General features: G+C 41.1%; 1 protein-coding gene across 2 annotated transcripts in view; it reads right to left on the minus strand.

Moving 5' to 3' along the window:
* obsl1a (obscurin like cytoskeletal adaptor 1a) overlaps nt 1-20191 on the minus strand; it is a 43878-nt gene extending 23687 nt beyond the window's left edge. Inside the window, exons 1-10 of one of the 2 annotated variants that reach the window (XM_056233553.1) lie at nt 19919-20191; nt 10657-11835; nt 6445-6714; nt 5880-6140; nt 5395-5700; nt 4229-4495; nt 3386-3661; nt 1437-1712; nt 988-1260; nt 384-659 (exon numbers count right to left, since the gene is read on the minus strand). In XM_056233553.1, coding sequence (XP_056089528.1) covers nt 384-659; nt 988-1260; nt 1437-1712; nt 3386-3661; nt 4229-4495; nt 5395-5700; nt 5880-6140; nt 6445-6714; nt 10657-11752 — 3301 coding nt within the window. In that variant the 5' untranslated portion in view covers nt 11753-11835; nt 19919-20191. The remainder of the gene's footprint in view (nt 1-383; nt 660-987; nt 1261-1436; nt 1713-3385; nt 3662-4228; nt 4496-5394; nt 5701-5879; nt 6141-6444; nt 6715-10656; nt 11836-19918) is intronic. The other variant, XM_056233554.1, reaches the window with a different exon arrangement.
* Between the last annotated feature and the right edge of the window lie 202 nt (nt 20192-20393).

The following is a 20393-nucleotide window of genomic DNA, read 5'->3' on the forward strand; positions in this document are numbered from 1 at the left end:
TATAGTTTACTGGTTCATGACGTCACCTGCCTCTGACGTTCCGTCACACCATTGGACTGGTTTTACATGTGCTTCAAGACATCATCGCGCAAAGCATTCCCTTAGCGTCAATCGATGCAGTGTCTCGTTCCCTCTTCAGGGAACCGAGGTTACAGTCGTAACCGAGGCGTTTCTTAATTTTCTGAGTTTTCAGAGCTGATTTTAGTTTTTTGGTTTTTAATTCATAATAAACCTCTATAGTACTGTATATATACCGTATATATATATATATATATATATATATATATATATATATATATATACATACATACATACATAAACTCATAAGCCCTAGAATAGAATATTATGAACAATTTCAAAAGTTAGGTAAGAGAAAAAGTTACCTTCTATTTTCACCCAAAATGTGACAGAGTCATCTGCAGTCTCGCACACGTATTCCGCAGAATCGTTTATTGTAGCACAGGGAATTACCAGCCTGTGGTAAATCCCATCATCCTCCAGTTTCAAGTTATCATTCTCATCCACCTCCATGCCATCACAGAACCAGCAGACTTCTGCATTTGCATTTGAGATCTCACAGCTCAGGACCAGCCTCTCAGAGCTCAGTATACACACCTCTACCTCTGACTCACTGGGAGACACAATGCGGACTGGAGCCTCTGGGTTTAAGAAAGGTAACAGTGTGTAATAGTTGACAAAACATAAATACATACTGTACATGCTGCTTATTTATTTTTTCTACAATGAGGAATAGGTAATTACAGCACTATATAAATGAGTATAACTCATATTTGTTTTGGATAATAACTGAATTGATTACTATATTGGTTACTATTTAATAAACAGCCATTCTAATGACTACTTGATCATTTTCAAATAATTACTCATAATTAAATTATTAATTTAATAAAACAAATCTAGAAATGAGGCATAACAGAGAGAAAGAAGAGGAAGAAAATCTCTTGAAACCTATGCTTTGATACTTACCCATAAGAATGAGCTGAAAGAAAATCGAGTCACCTCCTGTGTCACATACATACTCTCCTGAATCCCGTTTGGAAGCACAGAGAATGGTTACCCTCCTGTACGGGCCTTCAGCACTGATTCGGATATTCTCACATTCCTGGAGTTTTAGGCCATCTTTAAACCAGTGAGCTTCTCCATTAGATCGAGAGAGCTCACAGTTCAGGACTATCTCCTCAGAGACATAACGCTCCAAATGTATGTCATCTTTTGGGTCCACAATTGTAACCAGAGGTTCTAGATGTAAGTCAGTCATCATCATTAGATCAGTTTATTTTTTGCCATTTAGTGTACTATGCTTCACCTTAGATTGTAAGATAATGATATGTTAACATATTAATAACATACCTTAGATAGAATATGATTTTTAATGCAAAACTGATAGTTAAAGAGCACCACTCTGTCAACTTTACCTTTAATGTTGACAGAAAACGACATGGATTGATCGCCTGCTTGGCAAGTATACATCCCAGCGTCTACCAGCTCTGCTGAACGAATTATAAGTCTTTTCATGGTGCCTTCAGACTGGATGGTGATGTTTTCTGACTGAAGAATTGCAACTCCATTTTTAAACCAGCAGGCTGGTGCATCTGGTCGGGAAAGTTCACATGTCAGGACCACAGGGTCCAGTTCCATAGCGCTTTTCTGCCTCTCATCCTGCGTAATCTCTTTAAATGACACAGGGGGGGCTGATGGGAATAAAAAGAGCATTTTAATTATTTAAATTAACTATAAAATACAATACACATTGTTTCTAAAGCAACACTATCAACGACTTAATGAATCTGCAGCTGTCAGGTGGTACAGCGGTCATGTGGTCAGAGCTCTCGTAAAATTTCCAGTTTACAAGTTTGTTAATATTTTCTTATTTCGAAGGCTCCACTTTTGACTATCCTTGTGTAAGACTGCCAGTGTGTAACTTCTTTCCGTTATGTTTTGTGCACATCATGGACACACCTAGACAAAACAAGGACTAGGCCTTGGACACACTTATACAATCACATGCAAACGGGAACTCAAGACACGCACATATATTTAAACATCTGATCTCTCTTATTATTATATTTCTTAATATGCCATATATGGTAGTGGTGATCTTTGAGTACTATGATTGGAAGGACTGGACATCGTGGATGATTCTGCTTTATCTTGTGTATAAATATGACCCTTTTTCCTTAATAAACTTGAGAATGTTATGGTACTAGACTGTCACTGTGTCTGATTGATCATTCTCCCGAGATCGATCTCGCACTGTTGCTGCCACACATCACAGGGGTTGAGGCGCCTGTTTCCAACTGATGACTGATAGCTTCGAGACTGCAGATTATTTACCTGAATATTAATCTAACAAAATTGTAATTACAAGTTTTACAAGGACATAAACACTTTTTAAGAACACACCTTTATTGACTGCCACCATTATATATATGAGAACTGGTATATTATTATATAACTATATATAAATTAATAACTTTTTTGCATAAAAAATAAACCATTACTGAACTTACTTAAACTGGACTATGATGTTATTTTCTTCTGGAAACAAACTTTGTTGCATTATTTCCCTGTCATCTCTGTAAAGCTGCTTTGAAACAATCTGTATTGTAAAAAGCGCTATATAAATAAAGGTGACTTGACTTGATCTTTACGTCAGAAGTGTGAAATTTAAATGGCATATGGGTGTGTATGCCTAATGACCTATTAATTATTCTCAAGTTAGGATGGTTGACCAGCTAATTGATTCCGGAGTTCCAGAAAGGGCTATAAAGGGACAAAACTGAAAGTTGTCTAGATAATATTTCAGTAAGGTTCAGTTGTCAAGCCTTGGTGTTAGATTGTTAATCGATAAAGGTCAGAGGCTATGATATGTTGGAAGGAGAAAAGACAAACATTGAATAATTAAAGGGTTTTTAGAAACAATTGCTGTTAATTTTGCAGAAAGTCACACATACACAATTTAAAAGGGATGTTTGTGTATATATTCAATAATTCAAATGATGATCAAATTATGTGGAAGAGCACTATATAACCAGACATATATCTAGATGCACAGTATAATCAAGTGCCCTAAGCCAGATTGCATTTAGCACTGATTTTAAGAGTTTATACCATTGTCTGATTTGCATAATTCCATCAGTGAATCTAGCACTAAACAATTTAGATAGCATGTGTAATAAACAACAAAAATTATAATAGTGTGAACAATGCTGTCTATGTGAATTCCTTCTTGTAATGTTTAATGTTACAATAGTCCAGCAGACAATTCAAATGTCCTAAATTACTGTTATTCCAGGAATGTGACCACTGCCACTGTCAAAAAAGAAAATAAATATTGTGTGCTTGTGTATAGTAATGTTTTCACCTTCAACATTCACATTAAATGTGAGCATGTCATTGTTTGATTGGCAGGTGTACACTCCAGAATGAGAGTACTCTGCTGATTGAATGACGATCCTCCTCATGTTGCCATCTGATTGGATATTCAGACCCTCCTCTACATGTAGAGCCTGTCCGTCTTTGAACCATTGAACAGTGGCTGTGGGGTAGGACACCTCGCAGTACAGAACAATGGGATTTCCCACCTCAGTGCACTTCTTGGTGTCCATCTCTGACAATGGTAAGAATTTCACCTCAGGTACTGCAAAATACAACATTAAGTATTTTCTGTGAGAAAGTGAGTCTGTCAATGTCATAAATCTTAAAAAAGAATGCAATTAAGTATATTGGCTAGAAATATGAGTGCCTCTATCTGAGCAATATACAAACTTAAAGTCGGCTTGAAATAATTTTTTTTCTAAATTCATATTGATCTTATTGGGAAGGATTCCTTGATTGATTGATTGTTCTAAATTTGATAACTTGATTTTCCAGTGAAATGTAAGATTTCCTTCTGTAGATGTATGCCAGACTTCTCTAATCATTTTGTCTCCTTGATTCCCGCCCCTTTATTATAATCGACTGCAACCTTGCATTCACATCTGCTTCTATCCAATCCACTTGGACAGACCCAAGTCCCGCCAATTTTTTGCAGAAAAATATGTAGAAAAGATATGTCACTATTTCTGTTTCATCATAACTTTAATTGTAACAAACTGGAAGAATTTCATGATGGGTATGATGTCTGTTAACATTTGAATATTAATATTAAGTAATTTATGGTGGCTAAAACCTAAAAAAAGATCACAATCCCCATGTAAGAACTGACCTTTAATTTGTAGCGCAGCTGAATCTCGTACGCCAGTTGCAATAAAGGTGATTTCAGCTCCATCATAGACATTTGGCACATGGTGGATTCTTAGGATGTGTTGGTTCTTTGACTGAGTCATGGAGAACCGTTCACTATCCCGCAGCTGCTGGCTATTCAGGAACCATGTGCCAATCAAGTTAGCAGAGAGCTCAATGGAGAACACAGCATCCTCCCCCTCAGTTAACACAGCGTTCTTCATGGGGGTTTTGATCTTTGGACCTGGGACTGCAGACAATAAAATATAAAAAGTTATTTCATGTTATCTTAACACTTTAATCCACATTATCATACTACAACATAAAAACAATATAATACTACTACGGTACTACTAATAATAATCATTTCTGAAATGTTGTTATGTTTTTTATTAAGACACTGCTGCCCTTCTGAGACATCACAGCTTTCAAGAAACAGCTGAAGACATATCTTCTGCAAGCGCTAAACAAATCCAAAACCATAAGCAAAGACAATTTATTATAACTCCTATTTATTTAAAAAAAAAAAAAAAATGTATTTTGTGATTCTGTATTATGAATATTGTTGGCTCTTATGACCAACCGTTAGCTCCTCACTTATAAGTCACTTTGGATAAAAGTGTCTGCTAAATAAATACATGTAAATTAAGTATGTTTAAAATTACAGCAGTGACAGTTAATGTGTCAGGAGTAACATCGCTACTTTTATGGTTTTAAATGAAGTCTGCAGTGTTACTCTGTTTAGTTGATGCATGTCAGCTAATTAAGCTCTAATTCCATTTACTAACAGCAGATACTTTGATTCTGTGCCAAATAGATAAGTAATTTACTTTTTATTGTTAAATTTTTTATTGTTATTTAGTAGTAGTACTTTACTTTTTTTAATTATTTTAAAATAATAAGCTGTATTATTTATTTATGCAAGTTTTAGGGGAATAGAATAATCTGCATTTTCTTTTTCACAGCAAATTTTATTCCTTAATTTCTTGTTTTATTCCTGCATCAGCTTCTTGTTTCCATAAGGGTAGGTTGTACCAAATATCCATCGCTACCTTCTTCTTTTAGGTTTCTTAGTAGTAGTGTGTTTGTGATGCAAATAATTCGTGACAGATTGGAATTACAGAAAGTTTGTGAAATTTTCATTCTTACCCAGATGTACTACTTTTGGGAACTCCACATGTCCACTTCTGCCGTATTTATTAACACAGGAGATACGGAAACGGTAATCACCCTCACATGGCACACTGTCACCCAGGACTTCAGCAGATGTGCCTGTCTCTGTTGTCAGGCATCGCTGCCATTCCTGAGAGCCTACTTCTTGTCGTTCTAGCACATACACTGACTTAGTGGAGTTTTGCAAGTTGGGTGATGGTGACCAGGAAAGGACAGCACCATTTAAACTGTCAGTGTTCATTTGGACACTCACTGGGCAGATGGGCGGGCAGTGTCGAGCAGCTGATTGAAAAGAAAGATATCTTATTCTAAATATCAAGCCCACACTGTAAATATATATTATTTTTATTTTTTTCAAAAAGATCTAGTAGAAATAGATACATTTTTATTATGCAATAATATAAAGTTTTTGAATTGTGCAACTTCTTATGCATCACAAAGCCATGTGTGTGTTTTCTCACTTTTGACCCTGAGTTTGGAACTTGTTGTTGATCTGCCTGCCATAAAGGTGACCGTGCCAGAGTCTTGATATGACGTATTGACAAAGACCAGGATGTGGGTTTTGCCAAAAGACTTGATAATGGTTTGATGTGTTTCTCGCAACTGCAGTCCGTCTTTAAACCAGCAGATCTCCATCTCATCTTGTTCCACCTCCACAAAGAATGCTGCATTCTCTCCTTCCATCACTTCTAATCTCCGTGGAAGTTTCTTTACAATTGTACCTACCAGAAAAATAAGTAAATGAAATTAGCCAGATCTCATATGTACTGCATATCAAACTGCAATGCAAACTCATGAGACATAAGTCAAATTATTTGTAATGATAATTTTTCATTTTATTTTAAAAGAAATTGAAATGAATTGCTGCTGGACATGCAACACTAAATATTGTTATTGGCTTGTATTGTTAATTTTTTTAATGCCTTTGTCTATTTTGAAAATTGCTGGTATTAAACTTGATTAACTGAAAGCATGAACATTTTCACTATGAAAGCCCTAATGAGGCTTAATCTTTACGTACTGTACCTTTAACTGCCAATTCTGCAATAGTCTTTCCACCATCAGGCATCTCACACAGATAAACTCCATCATCATCTGCCCCAACATTTTGTATGGTTAGTCTTCTCCGCGTGCCCTTCTGTTCCATGTTATACTTATTTCCTGGCTGCAGCCTCTGATCCTCCAGGTACCATGCAGTGGAAATGGACTCTTCTGGAACCTCACATTCCAGAACAGCAACATCCCTCTCCTTGACCTCTGCATCTTGCAGAGCTCGCTTAAACCGAACTGCAGGCTCTATAAATGTGAGAGATACCATAAAAAAGGCTTTCATTTTTAAAATTTGTCCAGTGACTAAAACATATCACACTTCAGATGCTACAGACATTCAGATTGCACAACATAAATTGTTCCTAACACAACATATACTTATCTATACACAATAAACATTTCACAATACCTCAGTTGGGATGTGGCAGGCCAAGAACAGTGGTTAAAAAAAAAGTTGTGGTCATGCACTCACAAAGCAAGAACATAATCCTGCATGCTTAATTGCACCAAACAAAATGTAAGTTATGCCCCATTGCATTGCTAATAAGATTGCAGTGATGCTGTCACTCAGGAATGCACTGAGCCCTGCGGCTTTTCTCACCTTTCATCACGCATTGACTACTGGACAATGTTATCGAATACATTACTCAGTGCATGACTTTATTACTAAATATAGTTACCCACAAAAGTGAGACAGACACTGTTATATCATGCTGGTATAGCGAAAAAGAAATTTGTTCACATTACAACCAATGTTTTAATAAGTATTAAGAATATAAACACACACAAAAATAATTGGTCAAAACTGGGTATATCTGCCTTAATAATATGCCATAGTCACATATTTGAATTATGGCAGATGCTATTTGCACTGTAGAATGCTATAGGCCTACACTTTTTAAACAGTATTTTGCACTAAGTAGCAGTGTTGGGTAAGTTACTCTAAAAAGGTAAATAATTAGCTACTAATTACATCTTCAACAGTGTAATTAGATTGCTGTACTAACTACACTCTCTAAAAATTATTGGATTACTTATTACTAATTACTCCTGTCCGATTGCTCCTGTCTGCCTTGCTGCTGAGTGGTTTGCGTCTGTAAGCTCCGTATTGCTTTCTGTTTTGAATCTTTATTTACTATCATTCCGTGTTGTTTATATTGCTAATTATATCTTACTCATCACCACACATTAATATGACATGTATCTAGATCGTTATCACTAGCACAACACGCTAGTAATTTCGCTAGCCTGCACAACACGCTAATAACTCGCTAGCCTGTTAACGCGCCATCCGTGCCTGTCGTCTTCATTTATTATTTTATTTTTTTGCGCCCGCGTGCTCGCACCATCCGTGCCTGCCGTCTTTATTTATTTATTGTTTCTCTTGCGCACTCGCGCCTTTCACAAATCCATCAAATAACTGTGGTACGTATAGGATTAGTCAACAAACACGGTGAGTAATGTCTTCTCCTGTTATTGTCACTTGCACTTCATGTCACATAGGCCTATAGCCTTCTCTGTCAGCAATATAGGATTTACATGTGATAAATGCAGGGAGACAGTCAGGCTGACAGAGAAGATTTCAGAACTAAAGACACGCATCCATACTTGAATCGATAGTAAGAGTGCAAGGGCTTTAGATACTGCTTTGGATGCGACTAGCTTAGTAGTCGTTACATCATAAGAAGAATGGCATCTACGCTAATGTTAGAATTTCCATTTATTCTGAGGTTTACTGAAGTCAGCCGGATCCGGGCCGTATCCAGATCAGACGGTGAACCTGCGCCTGGGCACGACTACAAAGCATCCCTGAAGTGCCAGCCTCATCAGACCTGTGAAGGCCTCATGGACACCTCAACAAACTCGTCTCCATACCGGCTAGATGACTCCGACCTCCAACCAGATGGAACTGAATAAATATTGTGAATGTTCCGATCTGACGTCTGACCTGTAATGCTGCCTGAATCATAATCATACACTGTTCCTTCGTTGGCCAGAGGAAAACTGGCCCCCTGACTGAGCCTGGTTTATATATATCTTCGCCTTTGTCACCATTGGCTTTTGGCTTGCTTAGTTGGGGACATTTACTTTTATATTTAACAATATTATTACGACATTATTTCCCTGTTATCTCTGTAAAGCTGCTTTGAAACAATCTGTATTGTAAAAAGCGCTATATAAATAAAGGTGACATGACTTGACTTGACTACTTTCTAAATCCCATATCAACCTTGACCAGTTGAACAATAAAAGGATAGACAGTATTTATTGCAATTACATCAGAGGTAACTGTAATTAAATTACAGAAAAAATTACTTTTACACCCCATTACTTTCAATGAGAAACCTTTGGCATCATACACAGATGCATTGGGCATGGAAATGTTATCGTCATGATGAAATTATATATTGGGTTATAATTTTGCCATTATGACATTTGTGTTTTATATGATATAAAACACAGAATATAACAGGCAGATCCGACTACAGGCACAAGTTATTTGAAAAGTACAAACATTCCAAGTGTTCCGAGGCCAAGCAATTGATTTGTGTGAAGAAAAGACCCAAAAGCGATCAATGTCTCATTCTGCCGTAGCTCACTCACACGTTATGTCAGCTTTGATAGTTAAATTGCATTGGCTCTCGTATGTCTCGTGACCAATTGCGTCATTACGTCAGTTTTAATACCTCATTAGCGGCCATTTCAATGGGCCGCTATTCGTAAGCCGTCCGCCATATTGGAGCTGTCCATGAAAATTCGACAGCGAGTAGTTAGACGCATGTATGAAAAGAATATCTATATATGAAACAGTTAAGCAGATGATTTTGCTAAACTAACACAATACATCAAGACGAAGGCGTCAGCTGACATTACAAAGTTACCATAGTAAAAACATGTAATATTGAGTTATACATTTAAAATACAAACCAACACATTCTCACCTGTAAAAGGTTATCCCATTTCTTTGGGAATTTAAATCTTGGCGGTTTCATAACCAGAATCTGCGTAATGATGTTGCATCATTGATTCTTCTGTGAGTGACGACATGCTGACCGTTGCAAGATGGCGGGCGCGTCTACGTGTCTGGAGCGGTCGAATGAGGGATCTACGTCTACATAACTATGTGTAAAATGGCTTTGGCTTACATGTGTCTCGTCACCGATTGCGTCATGCTAAAGAGTAGGGTGAATCTTTTGAATGAAACATGACTGCGTGCGTTTGGCGAGGTGGGATCATTTCAGCGATTAAAATATTAAGATTCATCTGTTCTTCACATAAATATATCGTATGGGTTCAGACTTGGAGTGCAACACGAGTCAAGACTTTTATACTGTTTTTGGTCAGTTTTTGCAATAAATACTTGTGACTGTACTTTTATTTGCCTGTTACGTGTTTTATATTGTTTAGAAGTGGGTAGGTTTAGGGTAGGAGTGGGGTTAGTGGCTCCAAAATATAAAAGTAGCCTGTACATATTTATAAAATCATGTCTACTTTTACAAATGCAAAGAATTATGCATCTTGATCTGACACATAAGGCAAACATTGACAAAACAAGACAAAATTGCTGAAAGCAATGGAGTAGCCTTCACTCCGCAAAAGTGGCGCCGAGGGCTCCTGTCCAAGCGTCAATATGTGACGAGTTGGGTGTGAGAATGTGACAGCGCGTTGCCGTCGATGTGTCAGCCTGTCCGATCAATGTGAGGACACCACATTCAATTTCAATTACTGGCCAATTAAATACCAGTTAAATACTTTATACTCCCTATTATATACCTGTCAAACACTTGCTAATGTTTCACAGCTAATATGTGATAAGAAAAGGGAGAAGAATGAGTTCCGAAAAGGGCAGATTCGAACTGGGTCGGTCACCTCAAAAGCTATCGCCACACGCATTACTTTCTACACCACTGCTCCTGGTATCAAACTGTTTTCTTTTGTAATTTTGGTGGTCGGGGGTCTACAGCAACATATTAACTCATAATGAGAGGTAACGGATATATGACAGTAGCTACCAAAACATACAACTCAAAGATTTTAGGAGCATATTTTAGTTGTTAGATCCTTAAAGCATTGTTACATTGCTTTGTTTCACAAAAATGCCAAATGGTCATAAAACGTAAAGATGTTTTAGCTTTTTTAGTTAAGTACAATTAATAAAACAATTGGCATAATTAGAATTTGAGTTACCTTTAACTGACAGTTGCACGGCACTCAGTGTGTTTCCCAGTGCATTTGAAGCAGCACATATGTAGAGTCCGGTATCCTGCTGCTTACAGTACAGTACTTTTAGGGTGTAATATCCCTCTCTATCCTCAAAAATGAGATGTCTTCGACTCGGCACAATATTCTCTCCATTTTTCTTCCATACAATCTCTGGTTTAGGCTTTCCTGTGACATAGCAACGGAATTTGGCATGTTTGCCTTCTGAGACAGTGAACTTCTTAGCTTTCGACACATTCAGGTGAGGCTCTTTTGAGTGTTTGGCCCTTGAATGCTGTGGTGAGTAATGACCATTGGTGTAGCCATTTGTCATGCTTCCCTCTCTTTGTTCTGGAATGGCCTCTACCAGGAGCACTGCCCCAGTTATCACTTCTCCATGCTTGTTGACTGCTTTGCACATGTAGACACCTCCGTCTGGGGCTCTTGTTCTGAAAATCTTCAGCTGGAACCAGCCACCATCTAGCTGGCCCACATGGTAGTGGGCACTCTCATAGATCTCATTCAACTGTTTACCATCTTTCTCCCAAACCACCTGAGGCAAAGGCTCACCTGTCAGCTTGCAGGAGAAGGCAGCATCTTCTCCTCGGTCTACTCTTAGAGAAAGAGGTTTGATAAGAAAACGAGGCTTGTGGTCTTGAAATGGGTCTGCTTTCTGTACTACCCCATCCTGTTGCTGTATCATCGTTTTGATTTCTTGTTCTGGTGGAATCACTTTTACTTCATTTTGTTGTGGAGGTGGCTGTGTTTGCTGGAGCTCTTGAGGCTCTTCTTCCACTTTAAGGGTAGCAGCTGCATATGTTTCCCCAATATTGTTCGTGGCTCGGCAAATATACTGCCCAGAATCTTCCATTGTCACCCCAGAAATGTAAAGGGCGTACACCTTGCCATCTTGGGTAATACGGTAACGACCCTCAGGAAGAATAGGCTCATTTTTCCGCTCCCAGATCACATCTGGTTGGGGTTCTCCACCAATCTGACATTTAAGCACAGCATCTGTTCCAAGTTTCACCAGAACTGGGCGCGGGTAACCAAGAACACGTGGAGCACCTCCAAAAATATCCATATCTTTTACTGCTTAGTAATCACTTATTCTGTGTTATTATTGGAATTAAGAATGGCACAAATTTCTATGGCACATACCCCCCTCTGAAAAACAAAACAAAGTTCAACACTGGTCATTATTTTTCAATCTGACATTTATAACATTATTGTCATTGTCATGAGTTATGAGATTAATCTGGGAACTCAGTTAATCACACTAAAGGCATTTTTCAGATTTTTATAATGTCAATGTACTTAAAAGTTTTTCCATTGCGTTTTTTGTGTACAGCCGACAACATTGTCAAAGCGATCACTGTTCACGCGGATCCACAAAAACTACTAAAAACGCTGTATTATGCATGCCAGGCCAGTAGCTGGCGATGTCACTTTGTAAAGAAACACGACACACATATAGACTGAACACATAATATGCATGTGCATGCATAACCATTTTCACAAATGCATGTTTTTGTAGTTCCCTTTCGAGGGAACTCTCGATGCGTCACTTGACGCCTTGGGAACGCCCCCAGCGTGCATGCGTCTGAGCATCAATGTCAACTAGTCCAATGGAAAGAATGAGCGTCACGGGCGGGTGACGTCATGACCAGGAAGGGATAAAGGCTCACCCGGTGAAACGCGGCATTAGCTTCTGCGTCTCAGCAAGCGATCTGTGTCATTTTGTCTCTGTCTATTTACTGTTGTCTGTTGCGGAAAAGGATGGAAACTAAACAAGTGTACAAACAGTGTGCTTCTCCCTGCCCGCGTTATTTAACGGGTGGGGACACACACGAGCTTTGTGTCGTTTGTTTGGGAGTGGAGCATGCGGTCTCAGCCTTCGAGGGGGCTGAGTGCCAGCATTGTGAGATGTTACCGCTTCGCATGCTCCGCTCTCGCCTGTCACTCTTTGATAAAGAGAGTGGGCAGGCTCGCGATCCGCAGGGATCAGGACCCGCATCTGCTGAGGCAGCGCTGAGATTGCATTCCTGGGGATCGCAAAAGGAACTTTCGGAGGGGTTGGAGACGGGTCCGAGGGCTCTTTCTCCTTCCTTACCCGAGAGATCCAACGCTCTCCCCCCGGTGTCGGAAGCACGCTCTGCGGTTTCTTCCGCCCGGGGAGAGAGCCCTCCATTACTTTATTGCTCTTCCTCCGAGGAGGTTGATGCGATGAGTTTGGAGAGTGAAAGCACACACATGGGGGAAAGAGATTCACAATTTATTTCCCCAGCATATGATGAGCTGGTGGATGTTATGTCGCGGGCTGTAGAGAAATTAAATATTGAATGGCCATCTGAGAAGAAGGGCGCTCGTCCTAAAAGCAAATTAGATGAGCGCTTTTTATCTTCCACCACATTATCTCCACCACGAGGGCTTCCATTTTTTCCCGATTTGCACAATGAAATATCTAAATCGTGGAATAAACCTTACTCATCACGTCTTTTCAGCCCTCAAGTTAACACTTATTCGAGAATAAGAGGGCTGAAAGAGTATGGTTATGAGGCGATGCCCCAGGCGGAAGAGAATTTAGCCAGTTATCTTTCCCCTGGTCCCGCATCGTCTCTGAAAGCCTCGGCTTTGCCCACTAGACCGCTCAAAGCCACTTCGGTGTTAGTGGGCAAAGCTTATACGGCAGCAGGTCAAGCTGGAGCATGTCTGCATACTATGGCAGTGCTCCAGGCTTATCAAGCTGACCTGCTGGGGGATCTGGATAGTAGTGAGGGAGTCAGTCATGACGATATTCGTGAACTTCGTCGGGCTACCGATCTTTCTCTCAGGGCTACTAAGGAGACCGCCAGAGCAATTGGGCGGTCTATGGCAGCCTTGGTAGCTACTGAGAGACATTTATGGTTAAATCTGTCTGAAATTAAAGAAAAAGATCGAGCTTTTTTATTAGATGCTCCGCTTGAACCTTCTGGTCTCTTCGGCGACGCAGTCCACGCGGTCGTCGAGAGATTTCAGGAGTCAAAGAAACAAGCTGACGTTTTTAAAAAGTTTATCCCTCGCCGGGTCCAGCCCCCTGGGGCTGCTGGGCGTGAGCAGCCCCAGCCGTCGAGCTCATCATATCGTGTGCATCAGAAAGAGAGTGTTGCGTCTCGTGCACCTCCACGTATAGACTGGAGACGGACGCAACCCTCTCAACCGAAGTCTTCTAAGTCGAAGCCGGATCTGAGGACCGTTCTTCAGGCGAAGAAGGCTTCGGTTCAAAAAAAAAGGTCCTGATGTTCATGCATCAGGCCTGTGAGGACAGCCCCGACCGAAGTGGAGCGGTGTACACCTCATTATACGGTGCCCGTTCCATTTCGGGGTCCTCACGAGACCGTTCTGCCAACCCTGCCACCCTCGGTGCTTCAGGGCGCAGCGGTCTCCAGCGAGTCGCTGATGCTATGCTGCGGCACAGCATCGGTTTCGCGCCCTCTGAGGGGGGCCTTAGAGCGGCCAGTTCAGGTAGTTCCTGCCATTATGTTTCAGGCTCCGGAATTAGCCGTCTCGATAACACCAGAGACCAGCCTCGAGAGGCTGGTTCCCTTAGTAAATTTTCTGGCAGCGTGGAAGCTTCTGCCGAATATTTCTCGTTGGGTCCTGCAGATTGTAGAGAAAGGATACAGAATCCAGTTTGGTTCTCGTCCTCCTCGTTACAACGGGGTGCTGCCCACAGTGGTGCATCCCGAGCAGGCTCTGGTAATGGAGCAAGAGGTAAAGGCCCTGTTAGCAAAGGAAGCTATAGAACAGGTGTACTCACCCGACAGAGAGTCGGGTTTTTACAGCCGTTATTTCATTGTTCCAAAAAAGGATGGAGGGTTGCGTCCCATTTTAGATCTTCGTCTGTTAAATCGTTCAGTACAGAAACTCAAGTTCAAGATGCTGACACTAAAGCAGATCGTGACTCAAATCAGATCCGAGGACTGGTTTGTCACGATAGATCTGAAGGACGCTTACTTCCATGTCTCCATCCTCCCTCAGCACAGGAAGTTCCTAAGGTTTTCTTTCGGGGGCAAAGAATACCAATATCGGGTTCTTCCTTTCGGTCTAGCTTTATCACCCCGCACGTTCACGAAATGCGTGGATGCAGCTCTAGCCCCTCTCAGGCTTCAGGGCATACGTATTCTGAACTACATCGACGACTGGCTGATTCTAGCGGAATCAGAGCACCGGTTCGGCACCGAGGTGTCGTTCTCGCTCATATGCATATGTTGGGGTTGAGGCTCAATGCCAAGAAAAGTGTGCTTTCTCCAGTGCAGAGAACCACTTTCCTTGGTGTGGTATGGGATTCAGTGACGATGCGGGCCACTCTATCGCCCGTTCGTGTAGCTGCTATCCTGACAGCCACCAAAGAGCTAAAGCTAGGCCAGTCACGCACTGTAAAACAGTTCGAGAGACTGTTGGGTCTTTTGGCGGCAGCGTCCAACGTAATTCCTTTTGGCCTGCTGTACATGAGACCTTTGCAGTGGTGGCTCAGGACCAGAGGGTTTTCCCCGAGGGGAAACCCACTTCGTATGATCAAGATCACGCGGCGATGCCTTCGTGCCTTGGTTATATGGAGAAAACACTGGTTCTTAACCCAGGGTCCGGTGTTGGGAGCTCTCTGCCATCGAGTTACGATCTCGACAGATGCTTCCCTCACCGGCTGGGGAGCGGTAATGGAAGGCCGCTCGGTTCAGGGTCGGTGGAGGAGTCATCATCTTTCTTGGCACATAAATTGCCTGGAGATGATGGCCGTCTTCAATGCGTTGAAGCAATTCCTCCCAGACCTGAGGGGCCATCATGTGCTCGTCCGTACAGACAACACATCGGTGGTCTCTTATCTGAACCGTCAGGGGGGTCTGCGGTCGCGTCCGCTTTGCAAGCTGGCGCACCAGATCCTCCTGTGGTCTCTGGGGAAGGTACTCTCCCTGAGGGCAGTGTATATTCCTGGGGACCAGAATATTGGGGCAGACATCCTGTCGAGGCAGGAGCTGAGGCCAGGGGACTGGAGACTCCACCCCGAGGCGGTGGAGAAAATTTGGGAGTTTTACGGCCAAGCAGAGGTGGATCTGTTTGCGTCTCAGCATACGACGCACTGTCCACTTTGGTTCTCCCTTACTCACCCAGCCCCCCTGGGGCTGGATGCTATGGTGCAGACGTGGCCGAGGCTACGTCTGTACGCATTTCCCCCTGTTGCTCTGCTCCCAGGAGTTCTGGAACGAGTCCGCCAGTACGGAATAAGCCTACTGCTAGTAGCACCACGCTGGCCGAGTCGGATCTGGTTTGCGGACCTGATCCATCTCTTAGACGGTCCTCCCTTGGAGATCCCGATCAGGAGAGACCTTCTGTCTCAGGCCGGGGGCACAATATTTCACCCTCGACCAGAAATTTGGAACCTGTGGGTTTGGCCTCTGAGGGGGCCCAACTCATAGAGAGTGGTCTCTCAGCTGAGGCTGCTGAGACCATTCTAAGCTCCAGAGCTCCAGCTACTAGGAAACTATATGCGCTTAAATGGAGAGTTTTTTCTGTATGGTGTCACCGACATCAGTGGGATCCAGTTAACTGTTCTGTGAACACAGTACTCGAGTTCCTGCAGGAGCGCTTTACGTCAGGTCTATGTCCTTCCACGCTCAAGGTCTACGTGGCGGCCATTGCGGCTTACCACGCCCTGGTGGGGGGTACATCGTTGGGTCGAGACCCCCTGATTACACGTTTCCTTCGTGGCACTTTGAGGCTAAGGCCTGCAACTCGCACTAGGGTGCCAGCTTGGGATCTTGCTTTAGTACTAGAAGGCCTGTCTAGGGCTCCATTCGAGCCCTTAGATTCGGTTTCAGAGAAGTTTCTTACCTTTAAGACTATCTTTCTGCTAGCTATTTCGTCCCTTAAGAGAGTTGGAGACCTTCAGGCCCTTTCGGTTTCCCCCACTTGCCTTGAGTTTGCACCGGGGATGGTCAAGGCATTCTTATATCCAAAACAGGGATACGTCCCTAAGGTGCCGACCTTGACTCCGAGGCCTATTGTGCTGCAGGCTTTCTGTCCTCCTCCTTTTACATCTGCGGACCAGGAAAGGCTGAACCTCTTGTGTCCAGTGCGAGCACTGGATACTTATGTTCATCGGACATCGTCAATGAGGAAGTCCGACCAGTTATTTATTTGCTTTGGATCACCTAAGAAGGGTCTTCTTGCTTCTAAACAGACGGTTAGTAAGTGGATAGTTGAGGCTATTTCACTTGCATACGAGTACTCTGACCTGCCGTGTCCTTTGGCGGTCAGAGCTCATTTTACGAGGGGTATGGCGGCCTCTAAAGCCTTACTATTTGGAGTTTCTCTTCAAGACGTTTGTGATGCGGCAGGCTGGTCCTCACCGCTCACATTCGTTAGGTTTTACAGCTTAGACCTGGATGCTGCCCCAGGTTCTCAGGTGCTTAGTGCCTAGTTTCAACAGACTGACACTCAGGTACTTGGAATTCTGGCGTTTGGGGTATTCTCGTTCCCAAGGCGTCAAGTGACGCATCGAGAGTTCCCTCGAAAGGGAACGTCTCAGGTTACGACTGTAACCGTAGTTCCCTGAGAAAGGGAACGAGACGATGCGTCACCCTGCCATACTTCCTGCTTCCCTGTGATCGGCTTGCTTCGACTTTTTGAAGCTAATGACGCGTTTCACCGGGTGAGCCTTTATCCCTTCCTGGTCATGACGTCACCCGCCCGTGACGCTCATTCTTTCCATTGGACTAGTTGACATTGATGCTCAGACGCATGCACGCTGGGGGCGTTCCCAAGGCGTCAAGTGACGCATCGTCTCGTTCCCTTTCTCAGGGAACTACGGTTACAGTCGTAACCTGAGACGTTTACACTGCAATGATAACAGTATAGTTTTCAAAAATGTGCATTTTTAGGCCCCCAAAACGCTAAATTAAATAATGGTCCAGATCACTAATAGTCCCTGCAGAGTGACTAGGTAACACCTGAGTAATTAGGGATGCATTTTATGACCATATTCAGAGTAAAAAAGACACACGAGAATGTTCAGTAACCCACAGGCAATTATTAATGATTTGCCATAGTTAGCTAATAGTTCTTGCTATATAGTTAATAGTTCGGCTGATTTCATCCAGTAATTATTGATTACCAAACTATCTCAGTCCTAAATTTGTTATAACTTACGGATTAGTTAACCTTGTTTCTATATTAATTAATTGTAGTAGCTGATGTGTTAATGTAGTACTACGTATTTGGGCTGCATTACTTCCTGCATTAATGAAGGACCGTAATTCTAAAGTGTCACCCTTTCCTTTATAACTGTAGTACAATTTAGGTACGTTTTTTGTGCTGCAGTGCAATGGTGATTATTTACACGCAGTGTAAGTGCAGTTTTCAGTACTGGTATTGTGTCCAAATTACCGCACTTCTATTGCAGTTGAATTACTGTGGTTACTTTTTTTGTAAGGGTACAATACTATGTACGTTGTGAACTTTATATTGGATAGTGAAACATTCCTTGCATAAAGGAAGTCCTCTTACAGCAGTCAAGATAACTCTAGTGTCTATTCCTTGTTTAAGACCAGACAGCTGGTGCTGTATATCAAGAGGAATTTTTTAAAAATAGTCTGTCCAAAAAAAGACGCTGGAGAGTTGGCCATGTGCAACATAAGACAAAGCGTGTTCAGATTAACTACTTTGACAAACACTCATAGCATCAGAATGCATCACTTTTCTATATCAGGGACTATACATCAAAATACCATTGCTGTTAGCATGAATACAAACATCCTAATCCATCTAATATTACATACAAATTACATTTCACATTATGGCTGCTTTTCAGTGGTTTCAAACCAAATCAGTAGAGAATGTTTTCTACTGTTTAAAGGCCATTTACACATGATGTGTTTGGTCAATTTACACATAGATGTTTTTGTTTGTTCCTCGGCATCTCATAATTTTTAATGTCTTGCACCATAATATCCTGTGCCAAGCAATGTGTAGTTCAATTTAGAAGAAATCTTGTAACCTGTGTTCAGTTCATTACCAATTCAGGTAGTGGGCCTTAATAATTTGTCAGTCTAGATCCATAATGACTGCTATCTCAGTCAAAGCAGCATAGAAGATTACTCATTCTGCACCTTAAAGATAAGTATTAATTGGGTCATGAAAATAATAATTGGGTCATGCTTGGTCAGTTTTCCAGGAGCATCCAGTCAAGTAATATGAACCATGTCCAAATAATATGGATCTTTATTTGTCAGATGAATAGTACACACTTGTGCCAAAATAATGTTAATGCAATACATGACCAAAGATTTCACTCACAGTAGATTTTGTAATTTACAGCAAACCGGCTGTAAATATAAATGTGAGGTAGCTTGTGTGTATAATACATGGAAATTAACTTATAATAATGTTAATTAATTAAACATTCAGATACATTTAGATTTTTTTCATGACCATGAAAGTTTGATTAATATTCATATTTAAATGTGGACCTACTAATCTGCTAAGCATTATATGATGTTTCTCCATGATGACTAATGGAAGTTATTATAAATGTCACCACATACTTTTGTTTATCATTATGTTCATAGTCAGGGCCCCACAGTCAATTAGTGTTGTCAAGGTTATCTGAAAGATATTGGATTAGAATTTTCTGTGAATATGTCTCATATATTAAATAGCCTATATCGGATTCTTAAATTCTCTAATTCCTTTGTAGTTTGTAGTAATTCTCAGTTCCAAGTGCCTGCTTGTGTATATGTATGTTGTACTTGATTCATGAATATTACAAGAGAACTTAAAAGGACGCTTAACTATAAAAAAGGACGCAAAATATTTTGACTGTAACCCCAGTTTTTTTTTTCGTTTTTTTTTGCGTAGAGTCCTGGTATACATGAGTGATGTTCAATTGTCTTGTTCTTTTTTCTCTCTCTTTTTGCTCTCTCTTTTTGTTGAGTTTAGGGATTAGTGGCATTATTCTAGTGATGTAATACATATCTATGTCTTATAGGATATTACTAAAAGGATGAGACAGGTTATAAAATAATTTGTTTTTTAACAGTAATTTTATGAAGGATAAAAATGAACAGTAAATGTACTTAAAATATTTAGTAACATACATTTTTAAAACATAAATGTGTGATTCAATTTACCTAGTCATTATTTTTATGACATTGCTTTTAATTGCAAAAGAAGACAAACATCATTGTAAAAAAGTAAACATCAAATGCAAACTTACGTGTCAACAGTAGTATTAAATTAGCATTTAGGGCCAGCCAAAACACTAATCTTTGGTGATTTTATATGATTTTGTAAAAAAATCATTTCATTAGCAGTTGCAGGAGGTCATGGAAAATATTCCACACGACAGGAGCTTCTATCTTCTTAATATTTAAGTTAATCCACTCAGGTTGAGCTCCAATTCTTTCTTCTGGTGTGGTTTGTAGCTTGAGCCTGATGAGTCTGTGTACTTCTCATTTGTGCCTTTCAGTATGACTAAGCTCATCTCTTTTTCACAACCACCAAACAATGTATGTGTCACACAGTACTGGAGCCTGTGTCATTGGCAGCTCAGAGCCAGTAAATGCTTTCACAGCTGCCACATCATACTAAAAATAGCACAGCTATCATCATTAGGGGAGCAGTGGGCTGCAAAGGTTAAATTTAGACTACCAAATCACTTGACCTCTTCCACCAAGGCTCTTTTGGCAGGG

This window comes from Rhinichthys klamathensis, unplaced genomic scaffold (assembly GCF_029890125.1).
Source record: "Rhinichthys klamathensis goyatoka isolate OS25496 unplaced genomic scaffold, OSU_Roscu_1.1 h1tg000372l_1, whole genome shotgun sequence".
NCBI classification, from domain to species: Eukaryota; Metazoa; Chordata; class Actinopteri; order Cypriniformes; family Leuciscidae; genus Rhinichthys; species Rhinichthys klamathensis.